The sequence below is a fragment of the Oncorhynchus kisutch genome, linkage group LG13 (genome assembly GCF_002021735.2).
Source record: "Oncorhynchus kisutch isolate 150728-3 linkage group LG13, Okis_V2, whole genome shotgun sequence".
Classification (NCBI taxonomy): domain Eukaryota; kingdom Metazoa; phylum Chordata; class Actinopteri; order Salmoniformes; family Salmonidae; genus Oncorhynchus; species Oncorhynchus kisutch.
Genome location: NC_034186.2, coordinates 70262488 through 70280709, shown reverse-complemented (window position 1 = coordinate 70280709; position 18222 = coordinate 70262488). Strand labels below are relative to the sequence as shown.

The 18222-nt window shown below is 43.9% G+C and overlaps 2 protein-coding genes across 3 annotated transcripts; both read right to left on the bottom strand.

The window, feature by feature from the left end:
* Positions 1-30: 30 nt before the first annotated feature.
* Positions 31-7676, bottom strand: LOC109901789 (zinc finger protein 572). Of its 2 annotated transcripts, none has more exons than XM_020497744.1 (5): positions 7444-7676; positions 6206-6371; positions 5344-5459; positions 3773-3916; positions 31-2019 (listed from the first exon to the last, which is right to left on the bottom strand). In XM_020497744.1, exons 2-5 carry the CDS (start codon positions 6351-6353, stop codon positions 1168-1170), a joined length of 1260 nt encoding a protein of 419 aa, XP_020353333.1. In that variant the 5' UTR covers positions 6354-6371; positions 7444-7676; the 3' UTR covers positions 31-1167. The 2 variants fall into 2 exon arrangements, with proteins under 2 accessions (XP_020353333.1, XP_020353334.1); XM_020497745.2 differs by having other exon boundaries at positions 7189-7451.
* Positions 7677-7721: 45 nt separating this feature from the next.
* Positions 7722-17287, bottom strand: znf576.1 (zinc finger protein 576, tandem duplicate 1). Its single transcript, XM_020497743.2, has 7 exons — positions 16962-17287; positions 15850-16255; positions 15059-15574; positions 10508-14779; positions 10225-10405; positions 9864-10086; positions 7722-9619 (listed from the first exon to the last, which is right to left on the bottom strand). Exons 2-7 carry the CDS (start codon positions 16235-16237, stop codon positions 8198-8200), a joined length of 7002 nt encoding a protein of 2333 aa, XP_020353332.1. The 5' UTR covers positions 16238-16255; positions 16962-17287; the 3' UTR covers positions 7722-8197.
* Positions 17288-18222: the final 935 nt, after the last annotated feature.

Below are 18222 nucleotides of genomic sequence, written 5' to 3'. Positions count from 1 at the left end.
AGGACACATTGAAAGGCAAACAGACAAATGTATCATTCTGTAGCAGCCCTCGGGGCACCTTTATTACATATTGGCAGAGTGTCCAGGCATGTTACATGGGGAGAACAATGAAAACAAGAACACGTCCATTCAGGTCTCTGGTCATTTCGTCATCATGCCAAACTTAAACCAAATAATTTATGTAAAGTTCATTAGAATATTTATGACATTTAAATTAAGTATAACAAATCAGAAATATAGGTGACAAGGTGTAGCTGGTGGCAGGATTATCCTAATTCGAGTCATTGACTATTAGTCTTCTTTACAACCATTGTTTAGGATGACATTATGTTAAAATCCATGCATGACACCAAAGAAGAACCATTGGGCCTAAACCAAATGAATTTAAGAGGATAAATACACTGATATTTTTTATGCCCTGCGCATTTAACAATAGCAGTACAATTTAGAAGTTAATCATAATTGAACGTTTGGCATTACAATGCACCACTACATGAACCAGAAACCGTATATAAATAGATTTCTAAGAGACGTTATGTAACTCCCAAACATTACAATCCATGGTTCACTTATCACAATCTTTTTCAAAAAGTAAATAGCCAACAGGTTTTAGAAAATGCACGGTGGTTGCATTTCATCTTCTACTACAGAAAAAGTAATTAGCAATATAAAAATCATAAAACATACAAGAAAAGCTCCATGTCAGACAGCATGAAAGCCATTTTACATACACCTCTAAAAATAATGTAAAAACAGTAACTCAATTCTCATGATCATCATTTAAAGATAATCAAAACAGTGGGAACAAACACGATACCCAAAACTAATTATTGTCGTTCTTAGTCCAGAAAAGAAACAGATGGGTTTAACAAAGACTAACATCTTTTGGTTAGTAAGTCAGTCACTCCAAGTGTGATGTGTGCCTTGAACATCCTAACACAATCCAAAAATGACAAATGCTGAAGAGTCAGTGGGACACCTCAGGTCACCTGTTAAAAATCCTGCAAGAAATTCCTCACATTCTAAAAACACCTCAAACGTATGATCTAAATTTTACGCCCAACCTCAAACAAAAACCCCTGACCAAATTCAAATTCTTTAAAACCCCTCTGATACTTCGTCCCCCTCCCCAATCACTTTACAGAAAACCCCCTTCCCCGTTCTGAATTATCTCTTGCTGCGGCCCGCCGCCTCTTGCTTCTCCTCCTCCTCCTCTTCCTCCTCTGGGTGGCTGCTCTGCTGGTGGCCCTTCAGGTTGCTCGCTCGGCCAAAGCTCTTGCCACAGGTAGGGCAGGCGTAACGCCCCTTGGTGTGTGCCCGGTTCTTGTGGGCTTCTAGCTGCTCGGGACGGGCAAAGCTCTCCTCACACTCCTCACAGGGATGGGCCTTACGTGGGGTGTGCTTTTCCTTCTTGTGGGCGCGGAGCTGGGCCAGGGCAGGGAACGTGAGCTCACACTCAGGGCAGGGGTGTTGCTTGGGTGGAGCGGGAGCCGCTTTGTGTTTCTTCTCCTCTGCTGGGGCTTCACTGTCATCTTCTCTGGCCTCCTCGCCTGCTGCTGCTTTAGGACGGCCTCGCCTGCCACCTCCTCCTGCTGCTGCTTTCCCCTTGGTCTCAGCCGGAGCTGCTGCAGCCTCCTCTGCATTGTTTCCAGTCTCAGCCTCCTCTGTGCCCTCTTCCTTCTTCTTTCTCCTCTTCCCTTTCTTCTCTCCGACCGTTGCGTCCTCTGCTTTAAAGGGCCGTCCGCGCTTCTTTGCAGGCGAAGCACTGCCGTTGCAGTGCTGGTCACCGGCGTGGTTCTCCTGGTGCATTATTAGCTCAGACTCGGTCTCGAAGCCCCGGTTGCACTTCCCACAGCGGTGGGTCTTGGTAGGGTCATCTGGCTCATCCACCTCTGCCTCTGGACGGGGGTGCTGGGCCAAGCGGTGGGTACGAAGGAGGGCAGGGCTGCGGAAGGTCTCACTACAGTCCTTACACACAAATTGCCTCTCTGGACAAACTTGTCTCCTGTGGGTCGTCAGCTGAGGGGGAACAGAGAGTGAACAGAACGGAAATGTGAGTCAAGGCTGAGGGAAGAGTCCAGTGATTGACATGAACTGTTCTAGCCACAAGCAGGCCTGTGCTTTTACTTGTCTGAAAGCTCAAGTCGCCAAAAAAAAAAAAAAGGGATCTGTAACACCATGGGCCAAATAGGTGACTGAAAACTGTGTTGAGTGATGCAAGGAACCACTTCACAAAATAACATTAATTATCAACACTGGTATTGACAATAGAAGGCTGCTGGTCTCTGATCCCATGTACTACATCTCCTCCTAGTGGCCTTGAGCAAAGGCACATAACCCCCACAAAGTAAAATACTGCACTGATATAAAAGGCTACTGTATAAAACATGGTCCGTCAACCCTCCATCTGGAGAGCTACTGGGTGTGCAGGCTTTTGATCCAACCCTGGTCAAACACACCAGAGTCAAGGTCCTGTTGAGTAGTTGATGTTTTACAATGTGGTGTGTTCAAGCAGGGCTGGAACAAAAGCCTGCACTCCAAAGTAGCTCTCCAGGAGGATAGTTGGGCACCATGCAACATTACAATTACAACCAAATACTTTTTGATATCTTTATTAAATAATTCCCTCACTCAATGTACCGGGGATCAAATGGCTAAGGTGGGAGAGGTAGCTAACTAAGATATTTAACTATTTGTAAAGTTAAAATATTCAGTGTTCAGGGAAATGTGGACAGCAAAGGAGTTACTAGTCAATAACTTTTTTTATTACTTTGTCAGAATTTCATGGCCAGTATTGAATAGAGATTCTTAGCCAATTTTGAGGTCGAGACGGTATTACAAACAGAGTAGGCAGCATTGGTTTCATCAACTGCGCACCCGTATCAACTGAACTGTCGACAATTTACGGTTATACACAAGTGCCAGTGGAAAGTTATTTTAGGACATTGAACATTAATACATGCTAATAGCTAAATAGTTAGCGAGAACCAGCTATAGTACACAATGTTTTGAATTGGCAATTAGTTAGTCTTATTATTTTACCTGCTGAGCAAACATCTCTCTCTCTATCCCTCTATGACAACAGCCCACTGACACCCACGCAGGCGATGTACACACCATGACCTTTCCAGGATTTTAATTTCTGACCAAAAAATTGCCCTAACTTGCCAAATAACTCACTAACTAGCAATGAATATCAACAAATGTGCACTTTGATCAAAACGCATCTCGCGACTGCATGATTGAAAGACCCCTCATGCCCTTCAACACAGGACTACAATAATTATACTCCGATGCACTCTGCATAGATTGGCAGGACAGTGAGAGAAACATCACATCCGGAGGACAATTATATCCAATTCTGATCAGAGTAGCCTAATTGTTTGATAGTGATTTCTTTACTTGTCCATTTGGACAATTTCAATCTATAATCTCCTTGCTTGAAAATGTTTTATTGCCCTGGGCAAGAGTGTTGGGTTAGTAAGTAAAAGGTTGCTGATTCGAATACCCGAGCAGACAAGGTGAAAACTGTCGACGCGCCCTTGAGCAAGGCACTTAACCCTTATTTTCTCCAGGGGCTCCATACTATAGCTGACCCTATAAATCAACACATTTCACTGCACCTATCCGGTGTATCTGACGATAAAAACACATTTATTTATTTACTTATTTATTATGTCGAGACCTCGAGTCGGACACTTTACTAGTTCATTTCAAGCAGTGTTACACTAAACATATTGCTTCAGAACCTGTGTCACTGTTCTGCACTCACCTCAGAGAAGGTGCGGAAGCTCTCCTGGCAGTGAGGACACTTGAAGGGCTTGTCCTCCTTGTTGTGTGAGCCCTGGTGCTGGGTCAGCTCCTCCGAGGACGGAAAGGTACGGTCACACACATAGCAGGTGAACAGAGTATCTCCCTGGGAAGAAAATACAGACGTGCATAAATTATGTTATGCCGCAAATTCCTACGGGTCTAGTCTGGAAATAAGCATTTACAGTTGAGGTCGGAAATTAACATACATCTTAGCCAAATACATTTAAACAGAATTTCACAATTCCTGACATTTAATCCTAGTAAAAATTCCCTGTCTTAGGTAAGTTAGGATCACCACTTTATTTTAAGAATGTGAAATGTCAGAATAATAGTTGAGAATGATTTATTTCAGCTTTTATTTCTTTCATCAGACCCAGTGGGTCAGACGTTTACATACACTCAATTAGTATTTGGTAGCATTGCCTTTAAATGGTTTAACTTGGGTCAAATGTTTCATTTCATCCCCACAACATAATGCTGCCACCCCCCGTGCTTCACGGTTGGGATGGTGGCTTCGGCTTGCAAGCCTCCTCCTTTTCCCTCCAAACATAACGAGGTTCATTATGGCCAAACAGTTCTATTTTTGTTTCATCAGACCAGAGGACATTTCTCCAAAAAGTACAATCTTTGTCTCCATGTCCAGTTGCAAACCGTAGTCTGGCTTTTTTATGGCGGTTTTTGAGCAGTGGCTTCCTTCCTACTGTGGATATAGATACTTTTGTACCTGTTTTCTCCAGCATCTTCACAAGGTCCTTTGCTGTTGTTCTGGGATTGATTTGCACTTTTCGCACCAAAGTACGTTCACCTCTGAGGCAGAACGCGTCTCCTTCCTGAGCGGTTTAACGGCTGCGTGGCCCCATGGTGTTTATAATTGTGTACTATTGTTTGTACAGATGAACGTGGTACCTTCAGGCATTTGGAAATTGCTCCCAAGGATGAACCAGACTTGTGGAAGTCTACAATTTCTTCCCCCTGAGGTCTGGCTGATCTCTTTTGATTTTCCAATAGTCAAGCAACAAGGTACTGAGTTTGAAGGTAAGCCTTGAAATACATCCACAGGTACACCCCCCAATTGACTCAAATTATGTCAATTAGCCTATCAGAAGCTTCTAAAGCCATGACGTCTTTCTATGGAATTTTCCAAGTTGTTTAAAGGCACAGTCAACTTAGTGTATGTAAACTTCTGACCCACTGGAATTGTGATACAGTGAATTCTAAGTGAAATAATCTGTCTTTAAACAATTGTTGGAAAAATGACTTCATGTACGAAGTATGTCATGTATGTCATGTACAAAGTAGATGTCCTAACCGACTTGCCAAAACTATAGTTGGTTAACAAGAAATTTGTGGAGTGGTTGAAAAACAAGTTTTAATGACTCCAACATAAGTGTATGTAAACGTCCAACTTCAACTGTATGTTGGTCTGAAGCTTATGATATGACAGAAAACATTAAGGTAAAAACAGGGCTTCAGTAGGTAATACCTTCTAGAAAGTGTTTTGATTGTTAGGCAGGTTGTGTAGTAGCATACCTGCTGGAGCTGCTGCTTGTACTCCTCACGATGGCTCTTCTTCATGTGCCTCTCCTTGGCTTTTGAGTTACAGAAGGTGATGAAGCACTGGAAACACTGCAGGTTCTCATGCTGATCTGTGAGAAGAGGGGGTCAGCGATATGACAGCTGAATATGCTTGCCTTCCCTACCTACCAGATTGATTTCATTCAACCAAAAGAAAATCTGTATTTGTCTATGTCTTAAGCTGGGTATTATATTATTCACAAGTGATATGCTAATATTGTCACCCATCACACTATTCTTGAGTTAATCTTGTCTTCACATATACTAAATAATATATGTGAGAAATTTGTTTTCATTTAGAACAGACCATTATCATGCACCTGTCTCAAAACAGAGGCAGCGGGGAAAAAAACACATGTCATCTATGCACTTAAATAGCAAATGGAGGATGCTTTTCCCATGGTTCATTATCATGGATGTCAGAGTGATAAGAGGGACAATTGCATGCTGAGTACCAAGCAGTTAGGCAGTTTGGTTGGCTACTAATGACCACCAGCAGCATCAGAGCTTGGAGAAGCCTAATTGCCGTGACTAAACGGTCACATGGAATTTGACTGCAGCCATGACTCGTGACCGCCGGTGCGGCGGTAATACGGTCACCGTAAAGGCCCTATCTGTGAGTCATTACAAAAACTTAAAACAGTAGAGTAACTGCCACCCAATATGTATGCATCTTAAGGTCTTTGTATAAGTAATTTATTGTACCCCAAAGCATAGGTTGTTAACATTGTCTGTTTGTATACTTTTGTATGTGTACTGTTTTTTCTGCAATAAAAATACAATTTCAACCAAAATAAGTAACTGCCACCCATCTCACATGGTTGAATGGTGGGTGGAGGCGGTGCTTTGAAGGAGGAGATGGGTTTGTAGGGTTCTGCTGGTTTCTCAGTGGTCAGTTCTGCAGGGGGATCTGGTGGCCCCTTCCCCATCACTATCTCCTCTATATTCAGTATGTCTGAGTCCATCGTGGGAGACTGGATGTCCTGAAAAGTTTAAACATAAGATGATCGACTTAGCCATCCAGGGAGGTACATTAATATGTAATGTAGCCAGATGGGTTTTAATATAGCTAATAATAAATGATCACATTGCAAGCTTGATAACTGAGAAGTTATGACAGACATTTAAAATAACTAAGTCTTGTGCACAGGCATATCTCAATTAAATCCCACTTATTTGGAGTGAATGCTAAAAATAAAAAAGGGTTCACTGACTTTATGGCTGGCTGGCTAATTCGATGTTAGTTGCGAACTAAGTTGTTGACTAGTTAACTACATAGCCAGCTGTTAACTAACATTAACTACAGCTAGCTAAATGCCCATAATTGATTTAATAGCTTTAATTTGTTTGCAAAAGTTAGACATAAGAACGTTAAAACATGCACAGCTAGCAGCTCAATGCGCTAACGTTAGCTGATATAGGCTCCCAAACCAACAAGGCCCTAAAGTTAGCTAACGGTGTGAAGATTGCCTATATCAGCTAACGGTAGCAAGTTACTCGACATTAGAAGGATATATTGCGAGTTTCCCCAGAAACAGATTATCATTTGGCTATATGTATTTTATGTATACAGTATGCCAATGACGATAGACATGTTACATTTGTACTAATGTTAACGTTTTCTAAATAGGACTTCGCGAAACTCCTGTTAGACAAACGTTAGCTAATGGTTGGAAAAGGCTACACCGACACGCCTGATACACAGCCCGATATATTCGTTACAAATTTAAACAAAAATAAATGGTTATGGGTTAGTTTTAGGTTGTTGCAAGACGGCTTAACAGTCAGCGGTGTATTTACCTTAGTCTTATACCTCAATGGTTTGCTGAGCTAACACCAAATTCGAATAACATAACCCAGCTAGCTACATTAGCTGGCTGGCTAACAATTCAAAACGGAGAAATAACAACGTAGCATTTTACGGACACGTTTAGTTCACGGAAACCAACTGCCCCACCATGATAATGGTAAATATGTAGACATAAGTCTTAAACGATACTAGCAAACTAACGTTACAGCTAAACATGAATTGCGAACAAGCCGTTAGCCACCTACCTCAAACCGCTTCCAGTACAGTGAATGTGGAAATTGAATTGCCCCTTGTCACGTGACGTGGTCTTCAACAAAACAATTCCATTTTGAATGCTTCTCTGCTCTTTTATCCTTAATTTGAGTAAATGCATAGACACGTGTTTGTCTATGCTTGCGTGCAGTTGATTTGGTAAATAATCTAATCAATTCGCTGTTTGTAGCTAAAGATTTGATGAATAACTCCGGTGAAAAATGTACCTTGAGAGCAGCAGGTGGACCAATACAATTCACAACCCAAACAGTCAGGAAACGTACATGTATTTACTCCAACAGTATTAACTCAATTATTACATTTACAAAGAACGCCAAAAAAAACATGCAAAAGCTTCTTGGCATGTAAACAACTAAACAAGGTTCAGAAAAAAATGCAGCACTATTTTAAATTATAATTTCAAAAACATCTTCAAATGTATTTTCACTTGGTTTCAGAAACATTGACTTTAAGGTTATCATTAATTCTCTTTTCACATTTTATTTTGTAGGCAAATTCATACAAAAGCCATTGCATACATTAAGAATACATTTACACAGTAGGCTAAAAAAGGGACCAAGTTCCTAATTTGATGCACAGTACTGAAGCTGACACATATTTGGGGTAGGGGGGAGAAATATGAAATCAGAGCTTCTAACTTAAAATAAAAAACATATTTAAAGAAAAGCAAAACATAGCATTAAATAAAACATGCACCACTTAATAAAAAAACGAATCTTATCAGCTTCAAAAAGTCCCTTGACTGTGGAAATTCAAGAAGCAGTTGTGGTTACGAGAGATACAGAGAAACACGCAACACTTGAGGCATCGTACTCGAGACAGTCGCTCACAGCCTCCGAAGCGGCACCTGCCACCTTCTCCCTCCCCAAGCTGCTCCGGCCAGTGGCCCGAACCGTCGTACCGTGTGGCCATGTCAGGGAGAGGACTATCCTGTAACAGGCCAGGATCTGGGGCTGTGCCCGGGGAGTGTAATTTCTGAGTGGGGTGCGGAGGGGCTGAGTCCTGGGTGTCTAAGCCACTAGAGAGGATCAAGGCCTTGGAGACCTCTAGCCTGAATGCCATGAGGTTCAAAGGCTCAGGCAGAGGAACATGATCCTGCCTGTACTGCATCCATGAGTTTACCAGAGCCAGATCTGTAAGGTACCACAGAACAGCCTGTGGCCAGCTAGTTGGTGCTGAGGCTGAGAGTGGGGAATGGTAGAGATTCAGTAAGTCTCTATTGAGGCTGGCTGCTTTTTGAGCCTTCTCGAAGCTGTCGACGAGCGATGCCATGTTCTGCTGGGCCTTCCCTACAGTAGAGAGGATGAAGCCGAGATGGTACCTGTGTAGCATCAGCCGCCCGTCAGAGCTAACAAACTCATCACCCATCTGTCCTTTGGCTCCTCCCACCTTTCCCGCACCATGCACCCCTGACCCAAGGAGGTGCTCCAACATGGCAGGGGTAGAGAGCTCCTGCTTGCAGAGATACACCATCCCATCCCTGGGCACCATTTTCTCAACAGTGGCCTCTTTGTTAGAGAGATCCAGACTAAGGTTGAAATCTAGGATCAGACCGTCACATCTAACTAAGACTGTGCTGTGCAAGGAGGGCCGCTTGTTGTTGACCGCTCTACACGTCAAAGGGAGAGGGTATTGATCGACTCCATGGTCACCCTCTCTTCTCAGCATCAGGCATCCGGCCCGAACGTGGTCCATTAACGGTCTAACCCTCCAAAGGGGGTCAGTTTTAAAACTAAAACAGTCCTGACTGGATGGCATGTCCCCACACCTCTGCCAAATGCTGTGAGGGACTGTGGACGTCTGGGTTGTGGATTTTGCAGACACTGACTTGGAGCTAAGAGCTTGTATTTGACTGTGGCCGCGTGTAAGTGTGTGGACACTGCCATCCAGTTCAACTCTAGTTGTGACAACTGTAGGGTTAGCTGGGGTGTGTAAAGCTCTGAGAGGGTTGCGTGTGGGGTCTCCCTCCTTAGGCCTGTCTGGATTACCACTGTGTCCAGCTTCCTGGGTGTCCATGGGATCCCCTGCTGGTGCTGGAGATGCCAGTTGCAGTTTGCAGGAGAGTTGGGAGAAGCGGGAGGCAGACATGGTGTCAGCAACCAGAGGCACCCTGGTGAAGTCCTGCCAGTACAGCTTGAGACTGGGGAACTAGGAGAGAAGAAAGGGAGAACGACATTGAAGACAATGTTAGTTTAGGCAGCATTAGATAGTGTGCTCATAAGAATGACTGTAGACATTCAAAAGTGCAGAGATTAGCATGAGTTTGACCCACTAGGCCTAACTAATTTGTTCTTTACATGTCCCATTCTGTGTAGTAAGGATGACGATGCAATAAAACTAGACGCCATAGGAATAAGATTCAGGTTATACGCCAATACTTTCATTTACATACCTTCAATGTTCCCATGGCAATGTGGATTCCGACAAACTGGGCCACCTCTTTTGCTGTTACTGCGTTCGAAAGATGGGACACTTTATTTGTGCAACGGGCAATCTCTGCCCAAGCGTCCCAACCAAAATACTTGGAGAAGTAATCAATGGGTTTCCTGTAGCCAGTCCCTGCCTGGGACCCTCCCATAGATACTGAATGAGCCTGGCTTTCTGTGGTTGGCAAGCTGAGGACAAGAATTTACATCAAAACTGACAGCATGACATGTCTTTAAGGATACATACAGTACATGACAATATAAAGTAGAAACTTTAATTAAATTGTACAGTGTAGTCATGAGTAAAATGCAAATTACAATACTTACTTGTTTGGTATATAATTTGAATGCAGTGAGGCATGGTTTTGGCTGTCATGGAAACAGGCCATAACTACAGCCTCAGGGTGCGGGTCAGAACATTCAACAACCTCGGACTCCACTTCGTCAGAATTCTGAAGTAGGAAATCAACAAGCTCCTCAGTGTCTTGCTGCTCAAAGTCTAGGTCACCTGGAAAAAAAGAAACAGTATTTAGTTACATCTATGGATAACTTCATTATTGCTTATGAAAATGTACATTGCTACAACACATGACTCATGTGGTGATCTTACCTTCTCCATACTCATTGATCTCAAATCTCAACTTTGCTGCTCTCCTGTTCACCTCATTCTCTACTGCAGGGTTGGTAGTGGATAGTCTCTCCATTGGATGGTTGAGTTTGGCCTCTCCAGGCACCACCAGCGCTGGTACTCCCTGCTCACTTTGAGATGGCTCATCCAGAAGCTCCCTTTCCTCCTTCACGGGGTAGAATATGCACTGCCTGGTACTGCTGTGCTCCACATTCAATTGGGATTGACCTTGACTAACCTGGGGGTCATTCAAAACCAGGTTGTTTTCCTGCTTCACCAGATACATCCTGACCCCCCTCTGCTCCACTGTGTGTCTGGCATGAGAGGTGTGTGGCACAGGAACCAAATCTGAGGTGTTCTCTTCCACCTTGACCTCCTGACCTCTCAAGTCTACCATGAGCACCACTCCATTCTCCCCCACTGCTGCCTCGCTCTGCCTTGAGGTGAGGAACCTCTCCAGTATGATGCCTGGGGATTGGCCAGTGTCCCTGTCGTCCTGGTCCCCTGCTACTCCTTTCATCACCATCCCATCTTCGGTCTTCAACACTTCCACTACACTGGTGGTGACTGACTCTAGCTCAAACACTACCTGGTCCTCAAGATCCTCCTCAAGCGGTGAGATGCAGGATCCAGATGGACATGGAGCTGTTAGCATGTTTTGCTCAGAGATCGATCTGTTCTCTGTCTGTAAACTGATGGGAGATGACTGACCAGGATGGAGAGTAGTGACGTCTGCTTCATCCTTGATTTCAGTATCATTATTGAGTGAATACAGCTGGTAGACTACCTGACATTCATCAATTTCTTTCTCTGGTTCAATTTCTCTCATGCCCGCTCCTTCTAGACTCTTCCTTGTGGCTGAACCTCTCCTCCCACGTCCAACTCCTCTTCTCCTGCCCCTGGTATAATTCCTTCTACCCACTCCCCTCTTTTCCACTTCTCTCCTCTGCACCATAATCTCCTCCTCCTCTTGCTTGATCTCCAGTGGGTCAGAGGGGCAGGATTCAGTCTGTACATTTTGTGTTGTTACAGTTCTATTCACATTTTCAATCTGAGCATGTGCAGATAGTGCATGAGTGCGGTTGTTTTCATGAGTGCTGTTTTCATGAAGGCTGGATCGCTCATTTTGTGATCTGTCTTTATGCGGTGAGCTCTGGTGTTCCCCCTCATTTTGGTCCCCATCCCCAACAGTGACCAAATCCACCTCAAGTAGTAACTCCTCTTTAATTTCATCCTCAATAGGCCCTAGGTGCTCAAATCCAGAAACGGTAGGTATGAGAGCATCAGCAGTGTCATTCATATTGCTCTGACTCTCTGACTTAGTGTCCCCTGTTTGGTGACAGCTGTGGAGGGGGGCTATGGGTGTGAGGTGAGGAGGAGAAAGATTCTCAGACAGAAGGGGTTGGACCTTGTCAGATTTGGCCAGATAAGTGAATTGAACTTGTGGAGGGGAGTAAGAAAGAGTTGAATTTGGTGCCATATGAGAAAATGATTCAATCCCCTCTGAGGTTTTATTCATGTTCTTCTCCCTTTCCTTCTGTCCACCTTCAACAAGCGCAGCAGCCAGAGGCAGAGAGGGGGAAGTGTTTAGGGCTGGGAAAGAGACTCGCTCCCCTCTTTCTCCCAACCCTACCTCTCTCATCTCCACCGCCATATCCCAGTCAGATGCTACCTGCATTCCAAACATGTTTTGACTCAATGAATTTTCAATGACCTCCTCAGTCACTTTAAGTGGAGGCGGGCCTAGATCTGACCCAGAAACGCCCTCAAAGATGTTGCCGTTAGTGTAGGTGAGACCAGGGCTCTCCACTGCATGCAGGGCTGCCTTGTGCTCCTGGAGGGACGAGACATCAGAGAACCTCTCTCCACAGTCCTTACATTCAAGGGCTCGCGGGGAATGAGAGCCACTGATGAGCCCCTCTGTCTCCACTTTTTGGGCCTTACGTTTCCTGCTGGTCTTTGGCTTGGTCGGAGAGGTGTCAGAAGAATGAGACGTAGTCTTTAAAGGAGCCAACACAGAGAGTGCTGCGTGGTTCTTTTTGGGTCTCCCTACTTTTCTTTTCCCTCCAGCAGCTAGCATTTTTAGTTGCTTGCTTTTTGGCCCTGTCTTCTTATGGATGGGATGGGTGTCTTGGTGGAGATCTGTTTGACCTTGGGGGGCTTTTGAGGCATCTAATTTGTAAACTTTCAATTGGGGCTGTTTGTGACCCTTCAGTAGGAGCAGGGACTGTTGCTTTATTTCAGGGCCGGGAATATCTTCTGTTTTTGGGCTTGCTTTCACATTCGGTTTATTTTTCTTTCTCCCCATTTTTGACATCTTTTGGCCCTTTGTTTTCTTAAGCTGGTCCTCCTGCGCTATCGTCTGCTGCTTTTTCTTTTTTGGCTTGGGTGGAGTGATCACCTCTTGCTCGCTAATCGGTTCAGCGCTAATCTGCTCAGAATAAGTCTCACTAATTACATACTTTTGCTTTTCTACTTTCTTCTTCCTCGGCTTCACTTGATGCACCTGCTCATCTACCTGCTGCACATGTGGGTCACACAATATGGATGGGGATTTGTTTTTTAACTTGGAAATATTGTTTTTCCTCTTGACCGTTTTTTCTTTACCAACCTTTAAGGGCAAGTTTTTGTCAGGTAGAGCTGAGACACACATTTGATTCATATCCTGAATCTGGTCTCCTTTCTGAAGCAACTTAGATGGTTGTGGAAGCTTATTCTGGTTTTTAGGCTTCTCTTTAGGGCCAAACTTCACAACAAGATGAGCTTTCATTGCTCTTGGTCGTTTGGCAGCCTCCCCTTTCAACTCAACCGTTTGCTGTTGCATATTTCCTTGCATTATAGAGTTATTTGGCTGCTTTCTCTTCCTCACTTTTACAAATTCTTGTACTGACATCAAATGCACAGGCAGTTGTGAACTCTGTGGTGCCTTTGTCTCGGACGGCGGAGGGAATATTTCTGACGTCGGAGTGCAAGGTTGTAGCTCTCTGCTGTTCAGTGCGTTGTTAGAAGCAGACTTATCTATCAGTGTCTGCAACTGCTCTTGTGATGTCTGTTTCTTTCCTTCGCAAGGATTTTCCAAAATGTGCTGCTGGTCATTCTCTGTGTTTTCTAGAAGAGGTTTCTCAACTGCTCTTCGCTGTCCTATTCCTGTCTGTTGTGTCTGTCCAATACTGGAATAGATCTGCTCTAACTGCAATGTCTCCATCTGTGTGGCTGTCTCTCCTACCTGGCTTGTTTGTCCAGGAGGAGTTTGTGCAAACTTAACTGTTGGTACCAATGAGGAAGTGGAGAGTTCTTCCTGCTGGTCAGTTAATGGCCTCAGCTTTAACTCCACTGTTGGTATGAGCGACGGGACAGAGATATTTCCCTCCTGAACCATTAGATTCTGTCCAGAAGTCTGTTCAAATAGAAATGTTGGTAGTGAGGAAGCAGACATAAGTCCTTGTTGATCGGTTTGAGTCTGTTCCAATTCCAGAGTTGGTAACAGTGAAGGTGTGACTTCCAACACAACCGTTTGACTTTGTTCAGTCGTTTCCCTGAGCTCAACTGTTTCACTGTGACAGAACACCTGTTCCACTGATACAGTCTGAATCATAGTGTTCTCTTCTTCAACTGTCTGACCAGTCTGTCCATGTAACTGCTGAGGAATCATCTCTCCTTCGTGTGTTTGTTTTAATCCAGCATGCTCAGTGTATGTAACTTCCTGTGTGTGTGAAAATAATGGGGTCTCCATTTGTCCATCTGATATTACAGGTTCCAATGTAATAATTGGTTCCAGCGATTCACATTGTGGCTTTGCCTGTTCCAGTCCCATTGACTTAGTCTCTCCACCCCCAATCTTTTTCAGCTCTATAAAATGTGGTTGAGTAAAACGGAATTGCAAATGCTCTCTCTTTCCCTGTAGCCGCTGTAGATCCAATGTTTGACCGTGTGGCAGCACCTGTCCCAGTATCACCACCTGGTTCACTTTGCGCACGTTCCCCAAAGACTCTATTAGTTTCCGGATTTGTTCAGTGTCTATGTTGTCCACCTGCTGGAGGGGACCAAGGGGTTCCATGTGGAGAAAGGTTGGCTGGCCCATAGGAACCTGGGTTATGATGGGCTGACCTAGCTTCACCTGTTGGCCAGCTAGTGTGGTGCTGCTGGGTGCTGTAACACACAGGTTGTGCTTGTGTTTCATGTGATGCAGCCGTGTCTTGGCAGTCTTGAAGTTTGCCTTGCACACGGAGCAGGACAATTTCACCACTGCAGTGCCTAGATACAAAGAATACAGATGAAAGTTTACATCTTGGTGTAAAAGGTGAAGTAGTCATTTGTCACAAACAAAAAGGTTTGACTCTGCGTAGAATCACTAGCTTTATCACTGTATATCACTAGCTTTATCACTGTATAGTGTATATCACTAGCTTTATCACTGTATAGTGTATATCACTAGCTTTATCACTGTATAGTGTATATCACTAGCTTTATCACTGCACATCCCAGTATGGGAAGTTGTATGACATGAAAACAAACACGTTTTTCAGCACTCACCACTATTCTTTAGCTGTGCCTTTGTCGGTGGTGTGATCCCTCCAACGTCTCCTTTCATTCCTTCCGGCAAATGCGCTAGTGCGTGTTTCTGGAGGGCCTTGGACATGCTAAACCTCTTGCCACACTCCTTACAGACATAGGGCCTCTCCCCTGTGTGTGTGCGGCGGTGATACTTCAGTAAGGTGAGTGTCTTGCAGGGTTTTCCACAGTCTGCGCAGGTGTATCCGTACAGGCCGAAGTGAAGCTTCTTATGGAGGGTGAGCTCAGAGGAACGGCTGAAGGCCTCACCACAGATGGGGCACTTGAAGGGTGTCTTTTCCGTGTGTGCACGCTGATGAAGCATGAGGTCACTGGAGTTGGTGAAGTGGCGGTCGCAGACGTAGCAGGCAAACAGGGCATCCCCCAGCATGCACTGCTCGTACTCTGCCGGGTGACTCTGCTTGAGGTGGCGCTCTTTGCTCTTGTGGTCGCTGAAGATTATGTGACACTCCAGGCACTGCAGAGAGATCTGGGAAGCTGGGGGGAGGGAGAAGGGATTAGAGGACAGAAAACTTGTATCCCAGCTTCAAACCTATATTAACACACATTGGAGGTTATTATAAGAGCAAAAAAAATGAATGAACTGTAGTAATAGCTTAAACTGCTAATGAAGACACAGAAATAAATCACCTAAAAACACTACAGGGGACATTATGAGAGTGTCTGCAATACTAAAGCCTTGAAAGATAAATACAAAAATGTATTACATGGTAACCAGTCATGTCAGACTATTAGAGAAGTTCAATACTCACATGTGAGCGGCGTCACCATTTTTGGTGGCCTGGACATGTCCATCTTGAGTGGCTCCATTCGGTTCTTCTTGGGGGGAATATTTTTTCTGTCACTAGCGGCCACGTCATGCACATGGGTCTCCTTCTGTGCATCCTCAGGTTGGCCCAGTTCCCGCTCTTCAGGAGCAGCAGACTCTGTAGAAGCTGTGGGGTCTGAGACACACTCCAAAGCCACTTCTACTGTGGCAGGTAGCAGTTCACTCATTGGTTGTTCTTCAGTTTCCATGCATTGTTCACCTGTAACGATTGGTTGTTCCTCGATTTCTGCTGCTTGTTCAACTGTCTCCACTGGCTGTGTCAAGCGCTCCATAACCGACTTGGTTCCTGCCTCCACTACTGGAGGTTCCATGTCTGTAAAATGAATTCCCTGCAAAAGAGTGACAAGTTCAACAACACTCACACAACATACTACATCTACATTAAGGTAAAACACAATGGTGTGGAAAACAGTGAAGCACACACTGCACACTAAAACACAGGCTAAAATAGAGACGTTTTATTTATTTAAAAAATACAACGACCCATAATGTGTGCATGTAAAGCAACCGACTCTTTATTCTAAAAGAGAGTATACGCCCATAAAATGGCCATCCCAAACTAAGCCTATAGGCTCTGATTCCAAGGGAATCATGACATGCTGCTGCCTTTATCGACAGCTGGCAGGCAGGCAAATTAATGGAAACTATATTTGTATGACAAAGATGCTTTCAAAGAGGGATGGATAATAGGCTACAAGGATGGTACTTTACATTGCGCTAGAACAGAAAACCAACACCAACAAGCCTACAACCAGGGGTACTTTACTGCTGCGCAAATGACGGGCCGACTAAACATGCCAAATAGTGACGAGGAACGTTATTGCTCACAACTAACTGGTGTCCATCAATCATCTTTAATTGTTCGGATGTCTTGCTGCTAGACTACTGGAACGGCATTGATGAAAGGCATTAAAATAGCCTATATTGCGTGGATTTAAAACATTTGCAACGCTCAGCATTACACACAAGCTGCATATGTATCACCGTATGACTGCTCATATGATCACACCACCATGTGTAAATCTATAACGTTACCTATGCTGGTTTCTTTAGCCCAAACATCTCCGCGTCGTTTCTCGCTTCGCACAAAGCCAACAGAAACGAGCTGCAGAGATCATGGCGTCATACACAAACCAGGTTGCAGAGTGGGATTTGTAGTTTTTCCTGAGATGCATTTATTCGTTGCTCAGCCTTAAAGGCCATGCGAGGTAAATCTGCTGTTTGGATTGGCCGTGCAGCATTTACCGTGATATGGCCTCTGCATAAATTGGGCATTCATGCTTCGCAGAGCTGTTGGTAAGGAAGTAAATTTGTATTTATACAGGAACTCCCGCCCTCACCTACCGCCAACCAACCATGTCAATGCGGAGCTACATGAAGCCCTCCATATCATTACATCATTTGAGAGTCGTACAGCGATGCGGTAAAGAGCTCATTTTGGCCTCTGCGTGCCTCCAGAGGCTCCGCGATTGCGTCACATCATCGATACCGCATGGGTCCCTTTTCTTTCTTTAACAACAAATCAATACAGGAAGTACATGTGGGAACACAACTATATACATATACATAATATACAAAGGACAATTGGGTCTGGGGGGTACAACATCACATTACACAAGGACATTGTGAGGCATACATACACTTATAATTCGAACAGCTTTTTTGTTAGTAGAGTATTTAATTGTCTTAAAATATAGTTCAATGTATTTTTGTATGGTAAGAAAATCTGGTGTTTTGTTTGTAAATTTACATTTGTGAATATGAAATTTGGCCAAAAGAATCATGAAATTAATTACATAAATTGTTTCAACTTACTTCTTTCATAGGTAAAGAATCCAAGCAGTACATCTCTCCGCAATAGTGTAGAATCTTCGTAAATGTGTTCAATTATAAATCTACTGATGTCATGCCACAGTTTCCTTACAGGAATACAATACCAAAAAAGATGTAACACCGTTTCTGAGTGGTCATTACAAAAGGTACAATTTGAGTTGATATTTTTCATTTTTTCTTTATTTTTATTTCACCTTTATTTAACCAGGTAGGCTAGTTGAGAACAAGTTCTCATTTACAACTGCGACCTGGCCAAGATGAAGCATAGCAGTGTGAACAGACAACACAGAGTTACACATGGAGTAAACAATTAACAAGTCAATAACACAATAAAAAAAAAGAGAGTCTATATACATTGTGTGCAAAAGGCATGAGGAGGTAGGCAAATAATTACAATTTTGCAGATTAACACTGGAGTGATAAATGATCAGATGGTCATGTACAGGTAGAGATACTGGTGTGC

What these genes read in the sequence shown, in the direction of transcription:
- LOC109901789 (XM_020497744.1), bottom strand. Translation starts at nt 6,353, where the DNA reads ATGGACTCAGACATACTGAATATAGAGGAGATAGTGATGGGGAAGGGG. An exon ending in TCCACCCACCATTCAACCAT is followed by an intron (nt 5,460 to 6,205) that starts GTGAGATGGGTG and finishes CTCTTCTCACAG; the next exon opens with ATCAGCATGAGAACCTGCAG. An exon ending in ACAAGCAGCAGCTCCAGCAG is followed by an intron (nt 3,917 to 5,343) that starts GTATGCTACTAC and finishes TTTTCTTCCCAG; the next exon opens with GGAGATACTCTGTTCACCTG.
- znf576.1 (XM_020497743.2), bottom strand. Translation starts at nt 16,237, where the DNA reads ATGGAACCTCCAGTAGTGGAGGCAGGAACCAAGTCGGTTATGGAGCGC. An exon ending in GGCACAGCTAAAGAATAGTG is followed by an intron (nt 14,780 to 15,058) that starts GTGAGTGCTGAA and finishes CTTTGTATCTAG; the next exon opens with GCACTGCAGTGGTGAAATTG. An exon ending in GATCAATGAGTATGGAGAAG is followed by an intron (nt 10,406 to 10,507) that starts GTAAGATCACCA and finishes CTTTTTTTCCAG; the next exon opens with GTGACCTAGACTTTGAGCAG.